The sequence below is a fragment of the Ostrinia nubilalis genome, chromosome 10 (assembly GCF_963855985.1).
Source record: "Ostrinia nubilalis chromosome 10, ilOstNubi1.1, whole genome shotgun sequence".
NCBI classification, from domain to species: domain Eukaryota; kingdom Metazoa; phylum Arthropoda; class Insecta; order Lepidoptera; family Crambidae; genus Ostrinia; species Ostrinia nubilalis.
The window spans coordinates 10,698,734-10,714,201 of record NC_087097.1 but is presented as its reverse complement, the minus strand read 5'-3'; the positions used below and the strand labels follow the sequence as shown (position 1 = coordinate 10,714,201).

The 15,468-nt window shown below is 33.8% G+C and overlaps 3 protein-coding genes across 6 annotated transcripts in view; 1 reads left to right on the top strand and 2 right to left on the bottom strand.

The window, feature by feature from the left end:
- The window catches only part of LOC135075204 (serine/threonine-protein kinase unc-51), a 45,204-nt gene extending 38,333 nt beyond the window's left edge, over positions 1–6,871 (bottom strand). For 2 of the 3 annotated variants that reach the window (XM_063969568.1, XM_063969570.1), the window contains exons 1-2: positions 6,479–6,871; positions 1,476–1,652 (exon numbers count right to left, since the gene is read on the bottom strand). In XM_063969568.1, the coding sequence (XP_063825638.1) occupies positions 1,476–1,652; positions 6,479–6,604 (303 nt within the window). In that variant the 5' untranslated portion in view covers positions 6,605–6,871. The remainder of the gene's footprint in view (positions 1–1,475; positions 1,653–6,478) is intronic. The other variant, XM_063969571.1, reaches the window with a different exon arrangement.
- A 660-nt stretch (positions 6,872–7,531) lies between these two features.
- Positions 7,532–11,786, bottom strand: LOC135075580 (uncharacterized). Of its 2 annotated transcripts, XM_063970002.1 has the most exons (7): positions 11,615–11,786; positions 11,041–11,523; positions 10,562–10,806; positions 10,294–10,347; positions 9,733–9,885; positions 9,175–9,261; positions 7,532–9,056 (listed from the first exon to the last, which is right to left on the bottom strand). In XM_063970002.1, exons 2-7 carry the CDS (start codon positions 11,139–11,141, stop codon positions 7,816–7,818), a joined length of 1,881 nt encoding a protein of 626 aa, XP_063826072.1. In that variant the 5' UTR covers positions 11,142–11,523; positions 11,615–11,786; the 3' UTR covers positions 7,532–7,815. The 2 variants fall into 2 exon arrangements, with proteins under 2 accessions (XP_063826072.1, XP_063826071.1); XM_063970001.1 differs by having other exon boundaries at positions 11,041–11,786.
- Positions 11,787–12,502: 716 nt separating this feature from the next.
- On the top strand, positions 12,503–13,634 carry LOC135075203 (density-regulated protein homolog). Its single transcript, XM_063969567.1, has 4 exons — positions 12,503–12,783; positions 12,903–13,073; positions 13,179–13,318; positions 13,455–13,634. The coding sequence occupies exons 1-4, from the start codon at positions 12,606–12,608 to the stop codon at positions 13,497–13,499; spliced, it is 534 nt and encodes a 177-aa protein (XP_063825637.1). The 5' UTR covers positions 12,503–12,605; the 3' UTR covers positions 13,500–13,634.
- The last annotated feature ends 1,834 nt before the right edge of the window (positions 13,635–15,468 follow it).

Here is a 15,468-nt window from a genome sequence, read left to right as displayed (position 1 = left end):
TTCGCGTGCCCGATCAAAACGCGGAAGGCGTCCATAGCGCTGATGAGACCAGTCCACTATTCATTCATTATAAATTCAGTTTATTATGGTTACGCCTATTGTTTCATAAAGCTTCTTGAGTAGGACAGGAGTCAGGACGTAACTGAAAAGCACTGTGAATTTGTAGAGCATCACGCCAAAGTGCTCTACAAATACATAATGTTACTTATTGCGATGTCGCGTTATCGAGAATGGATTAAGGGCAAGGCCATTGGGTTAACAGGCAGCAGCACCTAATGCTAACGATTAGTAGTTTGACTTTGAAGTTCCTGGTAATTATGCCGAATGTAAAGCTGAAACGCAGATTCACATTGTATGTTAATTATGATTCCGGGTCATTCGTGTTTTATGGTCGGCTTGTTGATAATAAATAAATTAATTGTAATCGAATGAGTCAATTTAAACATACTTAATAAGGGTGCTAATCATTCATTTAAATATCTATAAGTATGCCACATTTTATAGGTCATAAAAATTGGCCAAAAAGCATTTAAATGTGAATTTACCTTTAACCATAATACTGATTTAACTGGCGGACCAAGCTGGCTAATAGAACTAGTAAATTATTCATAAGTGGAATCTATACCTATTCAGGAAATATTGAATTATCATAGAAAAGTTTAATGAAAATAGGCGGACAAAGAAACGAAAAGGCCGGTCAACTAACTGTAACTGTTTGGCCATTTCTAAACGAATTCATTTCATGCATTCGCATGTTAACGTCCGTGATGAAGCAACTCATTGATACTGGGTACCTCTGTAAGAATTAATTATTTACATACCACGCATAGTTATTAATGAAGAAACATACCCGATTATTAGTAATGTTGCTGCTAGGTAAGAAAACAATATAATTCCATGGTTCATGTTGTTTTTATAAGCCGTATAAAGATAAGAAGGGATTTATCTAAGGATGAAGAATGATTTTTTGATACTGTCTGTCCCACGAGCACGTGTGTGGGTGACACGATAACCATTTTGTCAGACTATACTAAGTTTATCGTACAGTAACATGACATCACCTTTTTCAACAGAATAACCAAAAATTACTGCGGTCTGGTTTCCGAAAATAAATTGGATTAGTGAGCGAGCAGTGGTGTTCCTTTAGGGGAGTTATTTCTGTTTCGGCAATGTTTGGCAAACACGTCACTAACACGCTATGTGTGTGCTGGTGCGTGCCCGCAGTAGTTCAGTTTTAAACACAAATCAATCAATCTAACATGCACGTTCCCCTTTCTATTATGATGATCCTTATCTATTTGATGGTGATGAATAACGCGGAGTCGCGGAATGGTAAAATGCATTAAAAATTGCTGATTAATTATCAGCTACCTACTTCGTGGATTGTTTTCCGTCAGTGGTTTCGTTATTGGGAGACAGTTTATGTGAACAACACTGTCAAGAATTGCGGTTGCTGGCAAATATAAATGACTCACCTCCATGACGACGTAGACATAAGCCGGGCTGTCCATACAGTCGTGCATAGCCACGAGGTTCGTGTGGTGGAGCGCTGTCAATTCTCGTAGAATTTTGATCTCCTTAACGAGAATTTCTGAGGCTTTTTGGATGCCTTTCTTAGTAACCACCTTCACAGCCACTGATTGCGACGGATTCTGTGAACATAAATTACATTATCATTAGCATATATTTTGTAATTAGGTATTTAATCAGGCACGCAATAAAAGTTTAAGATTTAATTAGACGAAACAAAATAATGGTCACAACGTAAACATTAGTTCACACAGTTACTGTTTGCGTCGTGGGAGAAAATACACAGGCTAATTATATCAGGTGCATATTTATTACCACAAGATGTTGCTACAACAAGACCTATAAATGTTGTTACTAATTAAATAACTTATAGGAACGCATAGTGCATTGCATGAGCGTTATCATCATACATAGTAGCCAGTGTTAGCCACCATAAAAGTCTACCACCAGGTTGTGTCCTATACGTCAGTTAATTTGTTTAGGTGACCTTATACAGGGTTACATCGTATGCCTACTTCAACAATACTGATCCCAATATTACCGTGACGTCATAATTGATCTGAATTGAGCAATTTGATTGTCCGCGTAAGTGCATTTTAAGTAAGAAACTCATCTCTATAGTAATAAAAGATTGAAGGGAATATAATAAAAAATACTTAGACATAAAATGTATCGATGGGGTACGGTAATAATCCAACTATATTGCCTGCCAATCGTATAAATTCTGTGACCTATAGTCGCAGCTGAGATTGAGACACGACGACGCTTGCACAACAGTAAGTAGGTATCTACTCAGACATTATTTATAATTACTAGTCGCCTTTGTAAAATGATAACGTAAGTGCAGCGAGCGTTGCATAAGGCCGTTGCAGGTGGGCGGGTAGAGTATTCACATGCACGCCATCCAAGGTCTATATAGCTTACATCTTCCTGACTTCGACCGACTGATAAGAACTACCATGTCTTATTATCCATTTTAAATAGTTTTTCCTGTACATTTCAATCTTCAAGGGAGCGTAATACTTTTGGCAATGCTTCATAATCATATTTTATGAATTTCAATATTCTGAACTGCCTTCGTATTTAGTAACCGAGGAAAGGAGGCACCTTCGCGCCGGGCTAACATTAGCTTCGGCATGCATTCCTCCGTGTCGGTAACAGTTTGACCTACTTCTATACAAAGTTCATTCGTACAGGGATAATCAAATGTTTGGACAATCTAATTATTGCATTGCATATAAATATACCTACTTTACCAAATGCAATTCTGAATTAGAAGTCATTAGGCAATGTAGATATCAACCAACAGTTTCGTGCCTGGGTATCCTCTGCTGAATGTAGTAGGTATTTTTCTTCCAGCGATATTTGGGTAGGTACAGCCTGGTAGGTACCTACTCACCTACGTCATATTGTTTTTCTAAGATAGCGTTTTAGATTTAAGTGGATAGGCAAGTTCCTATTTTGGTTGATAAAATGTTTTTAATGAGAAATTGATTTAAAAAACGATTATTCTAGTACCTAATTAATTTTATTTTTAGTTGGATACTGTGTCTTCTACGATTACCTATTCTACTGATCTGAATCATTTTAGGTACCTAAAGTTTATTCATAAACAGTGCCATGTTGTAAGAGTATCTAAGATATAGGTTAAAGGCTATATCCCAAGGTAAGAACTAAAAGTTTAGCTACCAATTAGGTCCTACTTACTGGGAACATTATTTTGCTTAGTCTATATTAATTAAGACTGCAAAGGTAGTGTTGCTATTACACGCATTTCTCAAGGACATTATGAATCGATTGAATTCCCTGTTCCCTTAGATTAATAATTTAATTAAATTAATAATTTTATTAATCTAAGCCTGTTCCGTAGATTGGTCTATCGTGCGTGACATTCGTGACTAACCACCAGCATACATCTTTTGTTTCTATTTACTTTGTGGAGAGTACATTTTATTAGAAGAATATTAATAAAAAGATAACTCAAAGGATCTAAGTTTAATAAGTGCCTATTCTCAAGAAGTGACGTACGAGACGAATCGTTCTGCTCCGGCGCAAGTCGGCACTGCATTTTTGTTGCCTATTCGCGTGCGCACCGCACGTGTCTAGTGTAGTGCCCTTGGGGCTCGCGGTGCGTGTCCTATTGTTCAAAAACTCTTTGTCCCACTCCTGGGGACTTCCGAACAAAGCGCGAAACCCGACCCATCTACCGAAGTAAGACGACCACTGACTAGAGATGGGTTATACTAGGTAAATTTGATACTAGGTGCACCTATTCCAAGTATTTATTAATACTCGATCCAAATACCTGTTCCACCTAGTACGTAGTAATTTAGCATACTTGACGCGACTAGTGCGGACTAATCCAAGTAATATGACTTTAAAATACAATTTTCTTTGAAAAGATACAACCGTAGTATGAATAATGCAATTTGAAATTGAATAATAATATAATTCCTCCCTTCATACTTCAACAGGCTTTGGACTGTCAACTTAAAAGTTGGCGTATTTAAAAGATATCAATTTCATAAAAATATTTACATACTTTTTTCTTATTTACATGAATATGGTTTGACTACGTTTGTGTGCGTTTGCTTCGTCGCGCTCAAATTTGTTTGGTCAAACAGAGACGGAGTGAATCTCTACGTTCGCACATAAGCTTAGCGAGAAATACTAGGTGCGCGTAATACACGACTACGGATTACGCAATAATAACCTCTATTACTTTCAGGGTAGGGTCGGAAATCGTGTAATTTATAAAATACTAGGTGGATCAAGTATTTTTTAAAATGGAATAGGTGCCGCCTAGTACTGTAAAATACCTAGTGTGTGGATCTGTTCTAGTAAATACGTCTCATCTCTACCACTGACCATACCCAACCGACAGGAGTGTCTATGACGTCTAAAGGGACATAAGTAGGTACATTTTCAGGGACCAAACAGTTGTATTAGTAGGTATCTAATAATAAGTAGCTCTAGCTAACATGAGTATGTAGAAAATGTTTTTTATTGAACTACAGACATGGAGAAGAATAGATTAAATTACAAATCAGTTTTGTTGGTTGTGTGTCACCATGACAAAAAATAGCTTTTAAAAGAGTAGCTTGTTGGTACTGTCGTGGTACTGTACGAAAGGTTACCTGCGGTCAATTTGTTTCCCAGAGCAAAAAATTGGGCACTTGTATCCTCTTATGAGGTTATTACTCGTCGTGATCAGTGAGGCTATTCTGTATGCTACAATTTTGTTTCTATATTCAGTTGTCTTTGTGTTGCATCACACAGAGAGAAAGACTGATATCCAACATTCCATATTATTTTCAGAATAGGGCCTCAGAAAAGAAGTTGAATAGAAAAGTAATTATGTAGGCTTGTAAAGCAAGAACAATGTTTTGTGTCCATAAATAAAAAGACTCACTCCAGCTATAGCATAGAGGCTCAAAAAGAAGAGCCTAAATATGTTATTGGCTCTACCTGGTGTTATTAATCCAAACTAAAGAAAGCAAGTGGTGTGACTGGTATGTAAAGCCACCACCACTTTGTTTTTCCTTTCTCTCATCATAGGTCTGGTACCAAGGAATTTATGAACATTGATTTAAATGGTATAGTAGGTACATACCTATCTATTGAGTACTTTTAACATCTAATTAAATAACAAAATGGATGGTGATTTGTGTAATGTGTTTAAACTGTGTAATGAAACAACATAAATGACTTTCCTATATTATGGTTACTGGTATTGCTAATTATCAAAACAATAATATTCAAATAATAATGTTTATTTATTTTTTATTATTTTATTTAAAATTACCAAGATAAAAACCATGCAAAAAATGTATCTAAACTAAAGAATAAATTCATATTAAAATAACAAATGTTGATAAATTTTATTATAGCATATTTTTCTAGTTTCTTAACAACATACAAGGTGCAATAAAATGTAAGCATTAATTATAGACATGTGCAAAGTGGCCTAGTTAAAACCAGCTGCAAAACTGGAATGGCATGGAGCAGCTGTTTGAATGTACAAGTTTCCTATATACACTGACTAACTTTCATGTTGCATGGGCTAGAAGATAAATTAACAAAGAATTATAAAATATAGGTATTAGATATAATATAAAAATGTTACTGGAAATACTACTTTGGAAACCATGTGTCATTTTTTTTTAAACTAATAATTTTACCCAATCAACGTTTTGTAATAAAGCATTTACCAGTTTTATCACAAAATATTGAATAGCATTTTATTCTGTCCATTGTGTTAGTACCGGAGCTAGGTAACCAGTGGTTTTTTTTTATTTGCCTAGAATTTCTGTTTAGGCATAGTTTATAAGTCACAAAATATACATTTGTTTAAGGCGTAGAATTCCATTATTATTAAATGTTTCTTACCTGTGTAGATAGTAATGTACATTTTAATAGTTTGGGAAAATGGTTAAGAACATAAATAATCAAATAAATATTCAATAGCAGTTTTAGCAGTGTAAATATTATAGATTTTACCAACTTATCTTTTAAATTAGAAACCATAATATTTCTAATGATATTGAGTTTTAGTAAATACAAAGCAAAGAATCTTCAAATAAAATCTTGGCAGTATACACCATTTGTATTTCTATTTATAAACAAAGTGTAATATCAGCTGATGTTGTTAAATAAAATGGCTAATGTTTTATTAGTGTAGGTTAGATATTTCTACAGTATCATTACAAGTTCAATAAATAAACACACGCAATTCACCAATTTTGACAAATGCACTTAGTAATTAGCGACGCATCATCATTACTACCACCCACATCGCCAGAAACAAGATCAATAATGCGGGGCAAGGAAGTCAAAACAATAACATTTTTAGCTGCATACATTGAGCATTGACTGTTGTAATGTTACGGAAAACACAGGTAGAGCGAGAAGTGCAAGAACAATGAAAAGTGACGATCTTGCTACGTACCTTTCTCTTCCTTCCTTTGTACACCATGGCAAACGCCCCATGTCCAATAATATCTTGTTTGGTGAATTCATATTCACCCACTTGAATAACTTCCATTTTCACCAGTTTTCCCTTAACCACGGACATTTTCACAGTTTATATTTATTTACAGTCCAAGTTCAACAAAAGATCAATATTTTATCTGAATATTATGGATTGGGAACTTGACTAAGTGCTACATTCTGATCACAGTAAGCTCCTAATCACTTCCTAGTCTCCATTTATAATAAAGTTTCACTCGAATCACTAGCTAAATAATCATTGTTACAGATGTATCATCATCAACACAACACACAACGAATGCAAAATGTGGAAAAGTGATTTTATTTTGTGTTGATTTTGCGGAGTAGAAAACGGTGTTGCCATTATATCATGGTAGAAATAATATTAATTTGGTAGGTTTCATAAAATCTAGCTATCTACAGTCTTCGATTTTACTACCAGTGGAGAAGTCTTATGGCATATTTCAATAAATTCCATTGTGCTTGATATTGTTATACGGCTTAATTGTACGGTCAACGTCAATGTGCAACTCAGAGCCCCGATTACGGTAATTTTTAACGTCAACAATCCAGACACGCTTCTCGATTCTGCGATACGATTGGTCGTTCAACAGCGTACGTCAGCTGTTTTGACCAATCGTATCGCAGAATCAGAAACGCGTCTGGATCAAAGAGCATAAAAGAGTAAGAGACGGCACTCCATAGATATTTTTTGAGCTCACGCACACATATGCATTTTAGAGAACGACCCGCAAATCTTTACCAACCGCACAAACTACAGGCGGAGCTACCAACATAATGCCTTATTTTCTGACAGTATTAGTGACGTTCGTAATAACTTATCGATTATCGATACTTTGCTAGGGTTGTAATTGCATATCGATATCTAGTATAGGAACCTTCAATATTTTAATGATTACTATTTTTATTTTATACTATGTGTAAGTAAAACGAAGTTTTGTAACGTAAATTATTTATTTCGAAATAAAATAGGTATATTACAATAAGTATTGAACATGACATAGCAGTTGTAGGCATGAGGAATTATTGAAAATTATAACAAAGTACAGAAATGATAATTTTGTAAACTTTTATTTTCACAACTTTTTCTAAGAAAAAATAGGATTTTTATTTATAAACATCTTTAATTTTCTTATCAGCTGATCGAACCTCAGCCCTAAGATTACTTTTCAATGCTTTGTTGCTGTGCTTTTTTACTTTTGTCAGCAAAATTGTTTTCACTTTTTATGAAGCTGTCATTAATGATTTTACAACTTTTTCTTAGAAAAAGGTAACTTAATATATTTTAAACATCTTATCATAAATTTCTTTATTATGTTGTTGACATTTAAACCAACTAAAATTACAATTTGTACTCAACATTAAGAAAATGAATTTTCCAACATTTTCCATATATATCTGGTCGGCAATATGGTCATGATAAAATTGTTTAGCTTCATTTACGGTGGTACATAATTGAATTGTTGGATAAACGAGACTTTTTTTATCATGCCACCATTCGCGAAGAGATATATATGCATACAAATCATTGTCAACAGGAGTTTTCACGCTCAAACACTCTTCACAAATTAAACAAGAACTGTTCTGTAATAGTTTGGCAGCTAAATACCCGCTTACATATACTACTGGTTGGTTTTCAAGGCTACACAAATTTTCAATGGGCTGTTCTAAGTTTTCAGGGTCCGGGATAGACAACACAGGATAAAATTCAGTGTCTGTGGAATCTTGAACATTAATTTTTATTTCTGTTGTTTTTAAATTAGTTTTTAAAATGTCTTTATATTCCAGCATATGTTTATTGTTGTCTGCTTCACAATTAGCACTTCTGCTATGAGGCACTTTCAGCCCAGTAACCATGCTTGTTTTAAGCGCTGCAGTAAAGTGCGTGATAGTGGGATTTCTATTGGTTACACTGTGTTGCCTAATGATTCCAAATAAGTTTTCCAGAGAGTCTTGGTTAAACTGTCTAAGGTTCATATATTTAAACCCTTCATTCTTTAACTTTTCCCAAATATCGTTTAAGGATTTGATAGATATTTGATATCCCTTTACGCATTTAACATTTTTTAGTATCGTGTTTTCTGCTGTTATAAATTTTATGGTTTTTAACTTATCAGTATAAAAGGTCCAAGACTCAATGTGATTACTTGATGTGGAAACATTTTCCCGGATCCCTTTCTTTACGTCATTTAAAGATGATGGACCATTTGTACAATCAAATAGTTTATCTAACTGTTCAATCACAAATGCTGTATCATTGCAATCAGAAACTTCTTTCCATGCCATCATTTTTAAAATAGCTGCCACGGTATTACTCAGAGCATGCGCAGCATACTTCACCCTCATCTTAGTTTTGAATGTTGGATTTACAATGGTACTATTCAGTTTTTTAATATTTAAAAAATTTCTGTTGTGTTCTTCTGCAACTACCTTCGCTATATTCCTTATTGTTTTTTTTGCATTTTGTAACTGTCGCCAAAGCCTCTTCTCTTTAATTGTAAATGTTGATGAAGTGTCTGTAATAAAAACATTTCCATTAGTAAAAAAAACAACATTAAAGCAAATTGAATTGAATATTGGTTAATTAATCAGCAATTTTACTTAGTTTTTTAAATTAGGTATGTTTTATCTTACCTTTCATTTCAATGTTTTTCTTAGGTCTTTTATAACTGTGGACTAATATTTCTGCCTGTGCATCTTGATGGCAAATGTTTTTATCATCTGAAATATTATAAATATGCAAATTAGTTTAAAATTTATTTTGTTGTTTTATGAAACATATTATTTCCAAATCAATCAATCATTATCAAGTTTTAAAAAAATGCAAAGACAGGATAATGATAGCTCTTCTCATAAAATATGAAGCGTGGGCCCACCTTCAATAACAATGACATAATATTAAATTAAAGGCATTTAGAGGTTTTAATGTTCTGCATTCTGGATGCGGTCTGCGGGTATGTCAAGACAATCTGTAAGTGGTCGTGATAAGGCAATCAGTCACGTGTGCTTTGCGTTCTTTGTTCGTATCCGCACGGTCAAATCGCATTAATATAAAATGTACAGAAACCTAGAATGTTGTACATATAAGTTCATTTTGACCTGACTGCAGACTGCAGAACGCATCCAGGGTGGCATTCTTTAGTTTGAGGGAAGGCATATTTTAGAAGGTAAATAATTAGTTTGTACACTTACCATGAGTAATGGGTTTATAGGTCATATGTTCAGGTGCATTGGAAGTAGAAGGAAGAGGTTCAAAAGTTGTTTTCGCAGAAATACCAGAATCTGGTATATCCACAGCTCCCAAACATGTTGAATTTAGTTGTTTGGTTGTAGTTGTAAGGGGAACTGAAAGCAGATAATGAAATGTGAATTGGGTAATAAAATGTCATGTTCTTACCCAACTTTAGGGTACAATCAGTCTAGTACATGTCTTGCTCACATTAAAAATTACTAGCTTATAAATATTATTAAACTAGCTGACCTGGCTAATTAATGTAGATTGCCTAAAATTTTTCAAATTGGTCCGGTACTTTTTTTGAAGAATTTGTATTACACAAATTACTAAAGTCCCTCTAACTCAACACACATTCTAAGCTAAATTGTGTTACGAGTGGGTTTACTACAATATTCAAGCTGTGGGGTTCTAACCCGCACTTTAGGCTATCTTGGCTCGAGTTACGGAGCCGATCAAATACAAACAAACAATTAAATATTTCCTTTTTATATTATTAGTATAATTTTAGATAAACATACCTCGTTCAACTGGATTTGACTTCTTTGGAATGCAATATGAATGATCATAAAGAACTGTAACAAAGTATAGATATAATTAATAATTGAAATTATATATTATTTATTGATAAGCATACAACACATGTTTGTGGTTACAAAGAAAGAACCTTGTTAAATTGCATTCGGTTGGTTTGTTTTGGAAACCAAAGAAAATTAATTAAGACATCTAAAGAAAAATTGATAGATAGTAAATTAAATAAAAAAAAAATAATTGAAGTCATCATCATACCTGTCTTGAGGTTTTCTTTATTGGAGTCTTTTACATGAAGAGGAAACTCTGTCAAAACTTCATCTGGCAAGATGGGATTGCTCAATTCCAGTGTTGGAATAGCTGAGTTCTTCAGCCGAGTTCTTTTGGCATTGAAGGATTCAGGAGTGAAGTGCCCACCACAAACAAACTTCAGTTGGTGTAACTTTTCAATAGGTACATATGCTAAGTCTTCTAAGCAAGCATTTTTAACCCACATTCGACAACTGAAATAAGAAATACCTATTAGAAAAGAAAAAGAATAACAAACTGAAATTTATTCATCAACTAATTTCTTTTAGTATTGTTATGCAATTCATTTGCAGAGTACGAAACAAAATACTGAAATTAAAAATTGGTTATGGTTATTTACTGTATGATTAAAAATATTAATCCCAGCCTTTAAGTTTACACAATCAGTAAAATTATCTTGTAATAAATGAGTGTTATTAGAAACTCACCGGTCAGAATCCAGAGGAAACCTACTCAAAAGTAAGGGTGATCCACCACGACTTCGCCTCTTATTACAAATAACGCACTTCTTGTTGTTTCTACTCTCCATTATCAGTAGAAGCCTAAAATGAAATAGGTATTAATTAAACAAAGCCTATAATTTCTCTCCAACCAGTGTCAATGCCCTGGTTCATGCATTTACCAGTTTTGAAAGTACATTTACATTTTCATCACATAGGGTTGTTTTTAATGAAAAATAGATTTGTAATAGATGTAATATTTCAAGTAAGTAGATAACATACCCATTAAACAGAAAAGTAAATAAGAGTTTAAACTTCTGTAGAAGTTGAAACACAGCTTATTTAAAAGAGTCTCTATCTCACAAAAAACATAACACTGAACAGCAAACTTTATCACGCCCGATACGGAGGAACTTAATCAACTCAACGTAAACGACAGAAAAGTTTATTTACAGTAATATTGCACCAAATCTGAGAAAATAACTTCACACGAATCAATTCGCCGGTTAAAAACTCAAACTCAATTGACTGACAGACATTTTTTTTCATTTGTCAAACTAACAATACTACCAACATAAGGACACTAACAATTATTTTTAGTATGGTGGTATTGATCCGCGGGTTCCCCTGCTATAGTGAAATCAATCCAAAATGCACTTTATTGCTTAAGGGATAAGGTTGTATATCAATTGCTACATATAGAGACTAGTTTTTGTATGAGAAGTGTCTACCCACTGGTCTGGATTGTAGACGTTATAAAAGTTACCGTAATCGGGGCTCTGAGCCCCGAGCCCCGATTACGGTAACTTTTAACGTCTACAATCCAGACACGCTTCTCGATTCTGCGATACGATTGGTCGTTCAACAGCGTACGTCAGCTGTTTTGACCAATCGTATTGCAGAATCAGAAACGCGTCTGGATTGGAAACGTTAAAAGTTACCGTAATCGGGGCTCAGCCTTATGTTTTAACTCAGCCTAATATTATGTTTTAACAAAATAAATCTATTAGAAAATCAGAGCCCCGATTACGGTAATTTTTAACGTCTACAATCCAGACACGCTTCTCGATTCTGCGATATGATTGGTCGTTCAACAGCGTACGTCAGCTGTTTTGATTTGACCAATCGTATCGCAGAATCGATGAAGCGTGTCTGGATTGTAGACGTTAAAAGTTACCGTAATCGGGGCTCTGGGATGTGTAAAGAAAGCATCTATACGTTTATGGTCAAAAAGTATGAAGAGGGGGATTTATATAAAGCCTTCTCCATAATTATTACTCGGTTATAGCATGCTTGCCAGCAGTGCTGAAAATATTATAATTAAGGTTGACGCTAACTTATTTATCTTTGCTCTAAGTTCCTTAGCGTGAAACATGGAGGTATGAAACCAACGCGTGAAACGAAACGCACGGTGACTTTCATGACATTTTAAAACGTCATTTACGTCATTCAGAAGAGGAGTGAAAATAAATTTTTCTTCTCCAGTTTTTCTAAAAATTTTCTCAATCACCAATGTATTTTAGTGCAAATTATTAAAATTAATACTATTAACAATGGCTGATAGAGATCTATCAATGGGCCCACGGGAAGGAGTAACATATCCTGTAAGAGTGCAGTATTGTGGCAATTGTTCTATGCCGATTGAATATTGCGAATATTATCCTGAGTATGATAAATGCAAACAGTGGCTTGAAAAACATCTTCCGACAGAATTTGAGAAGGTGAAAATAGGTATGCGTACATAAATTTCCATGTTCATAAATGTATTCACGTATCCGATGTTTTAGGTTATAATGAAAAGAATCCTTCAAAACTATTACTGCTATTAATACGTTTCTTAATGATTATAGATGAAGAAGAAAATGCCGGCGGCGAAGAGGAAAAAAAACGCCAAAAGAGAGGTGGAAAAGGCATGTTGAAATCAAAGAAAAAAGAAGATGTTCCCAAATTAGTGCAGGTCTCACGGGCTCCCCGCGGCAAGAAAAAATCTGTCACTGTTGTCTCTGGATTGAGTACCTTTGGTATGTAAATCTAATAACTTTTATACATATTATTTATGATAATAAAAATAATTGTTATTCTACTGCCATTACTAAACTTACTAATTTTATTGTTCTTTTTTTCAGACATTGATTTAAAAGTGGCTGCTAAGTTTTTTGGCACAAAATTTGCATGTGGGTCGTCAGTCACTGGTGATGATGAGATTGTTATTCAGGGAGATGTGAAAGATGATCTATTTGATATTATACCTGAAAAATGGCCTGAAGTAAGTATATTATTATGTTACCTAATATTTTTATGTAGTACTTGTAGTAGTAATGTAAGTTTTGCAGCATACAAATTATTGAAAAAAACAAAACTTAATATTTTCATTTATTAAAATAAAACTTTCTATTTTTCAGATCGATGAAGACAGTATTGAAGATCTAGGAGATCAAAAAAGATAGTCACAATTTAGTTTATATAAAACTAATGTGCACAAACTTTGTTTCTGTATTATTAGTAAATTTTACAATTCACTTGGTTAACTGTTAAAATATAAATTAGTAATAAAACAGAAATAAAGTATATTTAACAGTGTCCTTCAAATTATTATTTATAAATTGAGGCTACACTTAAGTTTTAAATATTGTGCATCATTTATACCTCTTTGTCTATGATGAATTAATGAATAAATAAATTTATTCACCACAAGCCTAGATCCTTCAACACCGACACTATATTTTTTACAGTTAATCTAGACATAAGAATAGAAAGAAAGGTATTATTTCACTTTAATTTTCTTAGAATCCTATAATAATTTGTAGATCAGTAAACTAATAATGATACATAATATCCATGAGAATTTATAATAATATTTCTTAGTGTACTGTAGCTTTTTCCTATATTCATTATAAACATTATAAAATCCATGTATTTTGAAGTATAAACAAAACGCTAGAGTTTCATCAAATTCTGTTCAGTAGTTTTTGCATGAAAGACTGACAAACATCCATTCATCCTCACATTAGTAGGATAGAATAGGATAATATGGGCATTGGGCATTATAGCTTACCATTTCCAAGTATTGTAGGTTTTACTTATCTTACTATCTTACTTATATTGTAAATGCGAAAGTTTGGATGTCTGGGTGTTTGTTACTTTCACGCAAAAACTACTTTTTTTTTTATGAAACTACAGTATTATTGTTTATAACCCAGAATAACGTAAAGGCTATAATTTATGAGGATCTGTGACAGACTAAATTTCACGCGGGTGAAGCCGCGAGCAAAAGCTAGTAAGTTTATTAGGAAGTACTGATTATCCAGTAAAAAAAATTCTCCCCTGAACTGGATGTTCTTGATGTAATCATTGTATTAAATTTTAACTCGTTGTAAATAATCATTACAGCCTATGTAATATTTACATAGTCAAAAGATAATTGGAAAAACAAGGAGACTGGAACTGAACCACTCATAGAAAATTCGCCTTTAAAGGTCATTTGCTAAATTTGGGGATTACTTTCCCTAACTAAAGTAAGTAATAGTTTATTTATACTTAACTAGCTGTCCCGACATATGTTGTCCTGTCTTATGAAAAGTTAATATTTTTCGAGCAACTTTCTTTATTTTTATACAAACCTTCTCTTGACAATGACAAACACAACAAAAAAATTAGAGAAATCGGCCAGTCACGTGTGATGCGATGACCAAGCCAAGGGAAATAGGGATGGTTTTTAGATAAGATTTAAATTGAAATTTTCCTAAATTTGAGGTAGGCACTTGTTTTACTAACAAATATTCCTATTTAAACAAATGAGTTGTAAATTCTTTTTGAACTATTGACAAATAGTTAACGTGTCGGTCAACGTAAGCATCTATTTGGTAGCTCATGGAATCGCTTCGCGTAGGAATCGTGAAACCCTGTAAAAATCAGCGTAGTGTATCGAAAAACTGATCTCAGTCTAATAGTCTACTATTAGACAGATGCATTTCAACCTTACATCGTCTTAAACAACCAATTTTAAATTTGTGTGTCCCACTTGGGAATTGATTATTGAACCCAGAACAACCGGACTTCCGGAGTTCCGGATTAGTAGAGGTGCGATACTCATTAATGTTCTATTGATCAACGAACGAATTACTCTCTGGATAATGTTCAGAAGCTTTTGAATCGTTTCAATTAGGAGGTACTAATCGTTTCGAGATTGCGCGAAATGACCATACTCAGTCCCGCCCGCAGCACAGCGAAGAAATAAGTATGTCTTCAACGTGGTCATGGGTCAACTTTGTTGATAGTACAGAATAGTACTTACGGGATTTTATGAATACAATTTACTAATAATCCCGTAAACTTCTTGTGGTAAGCTAAATAAACCCTTGTTACGAGTGGTGGTGACCACAATAGTCGAGCAGCGCCGGGGATCGAACCCGCTTT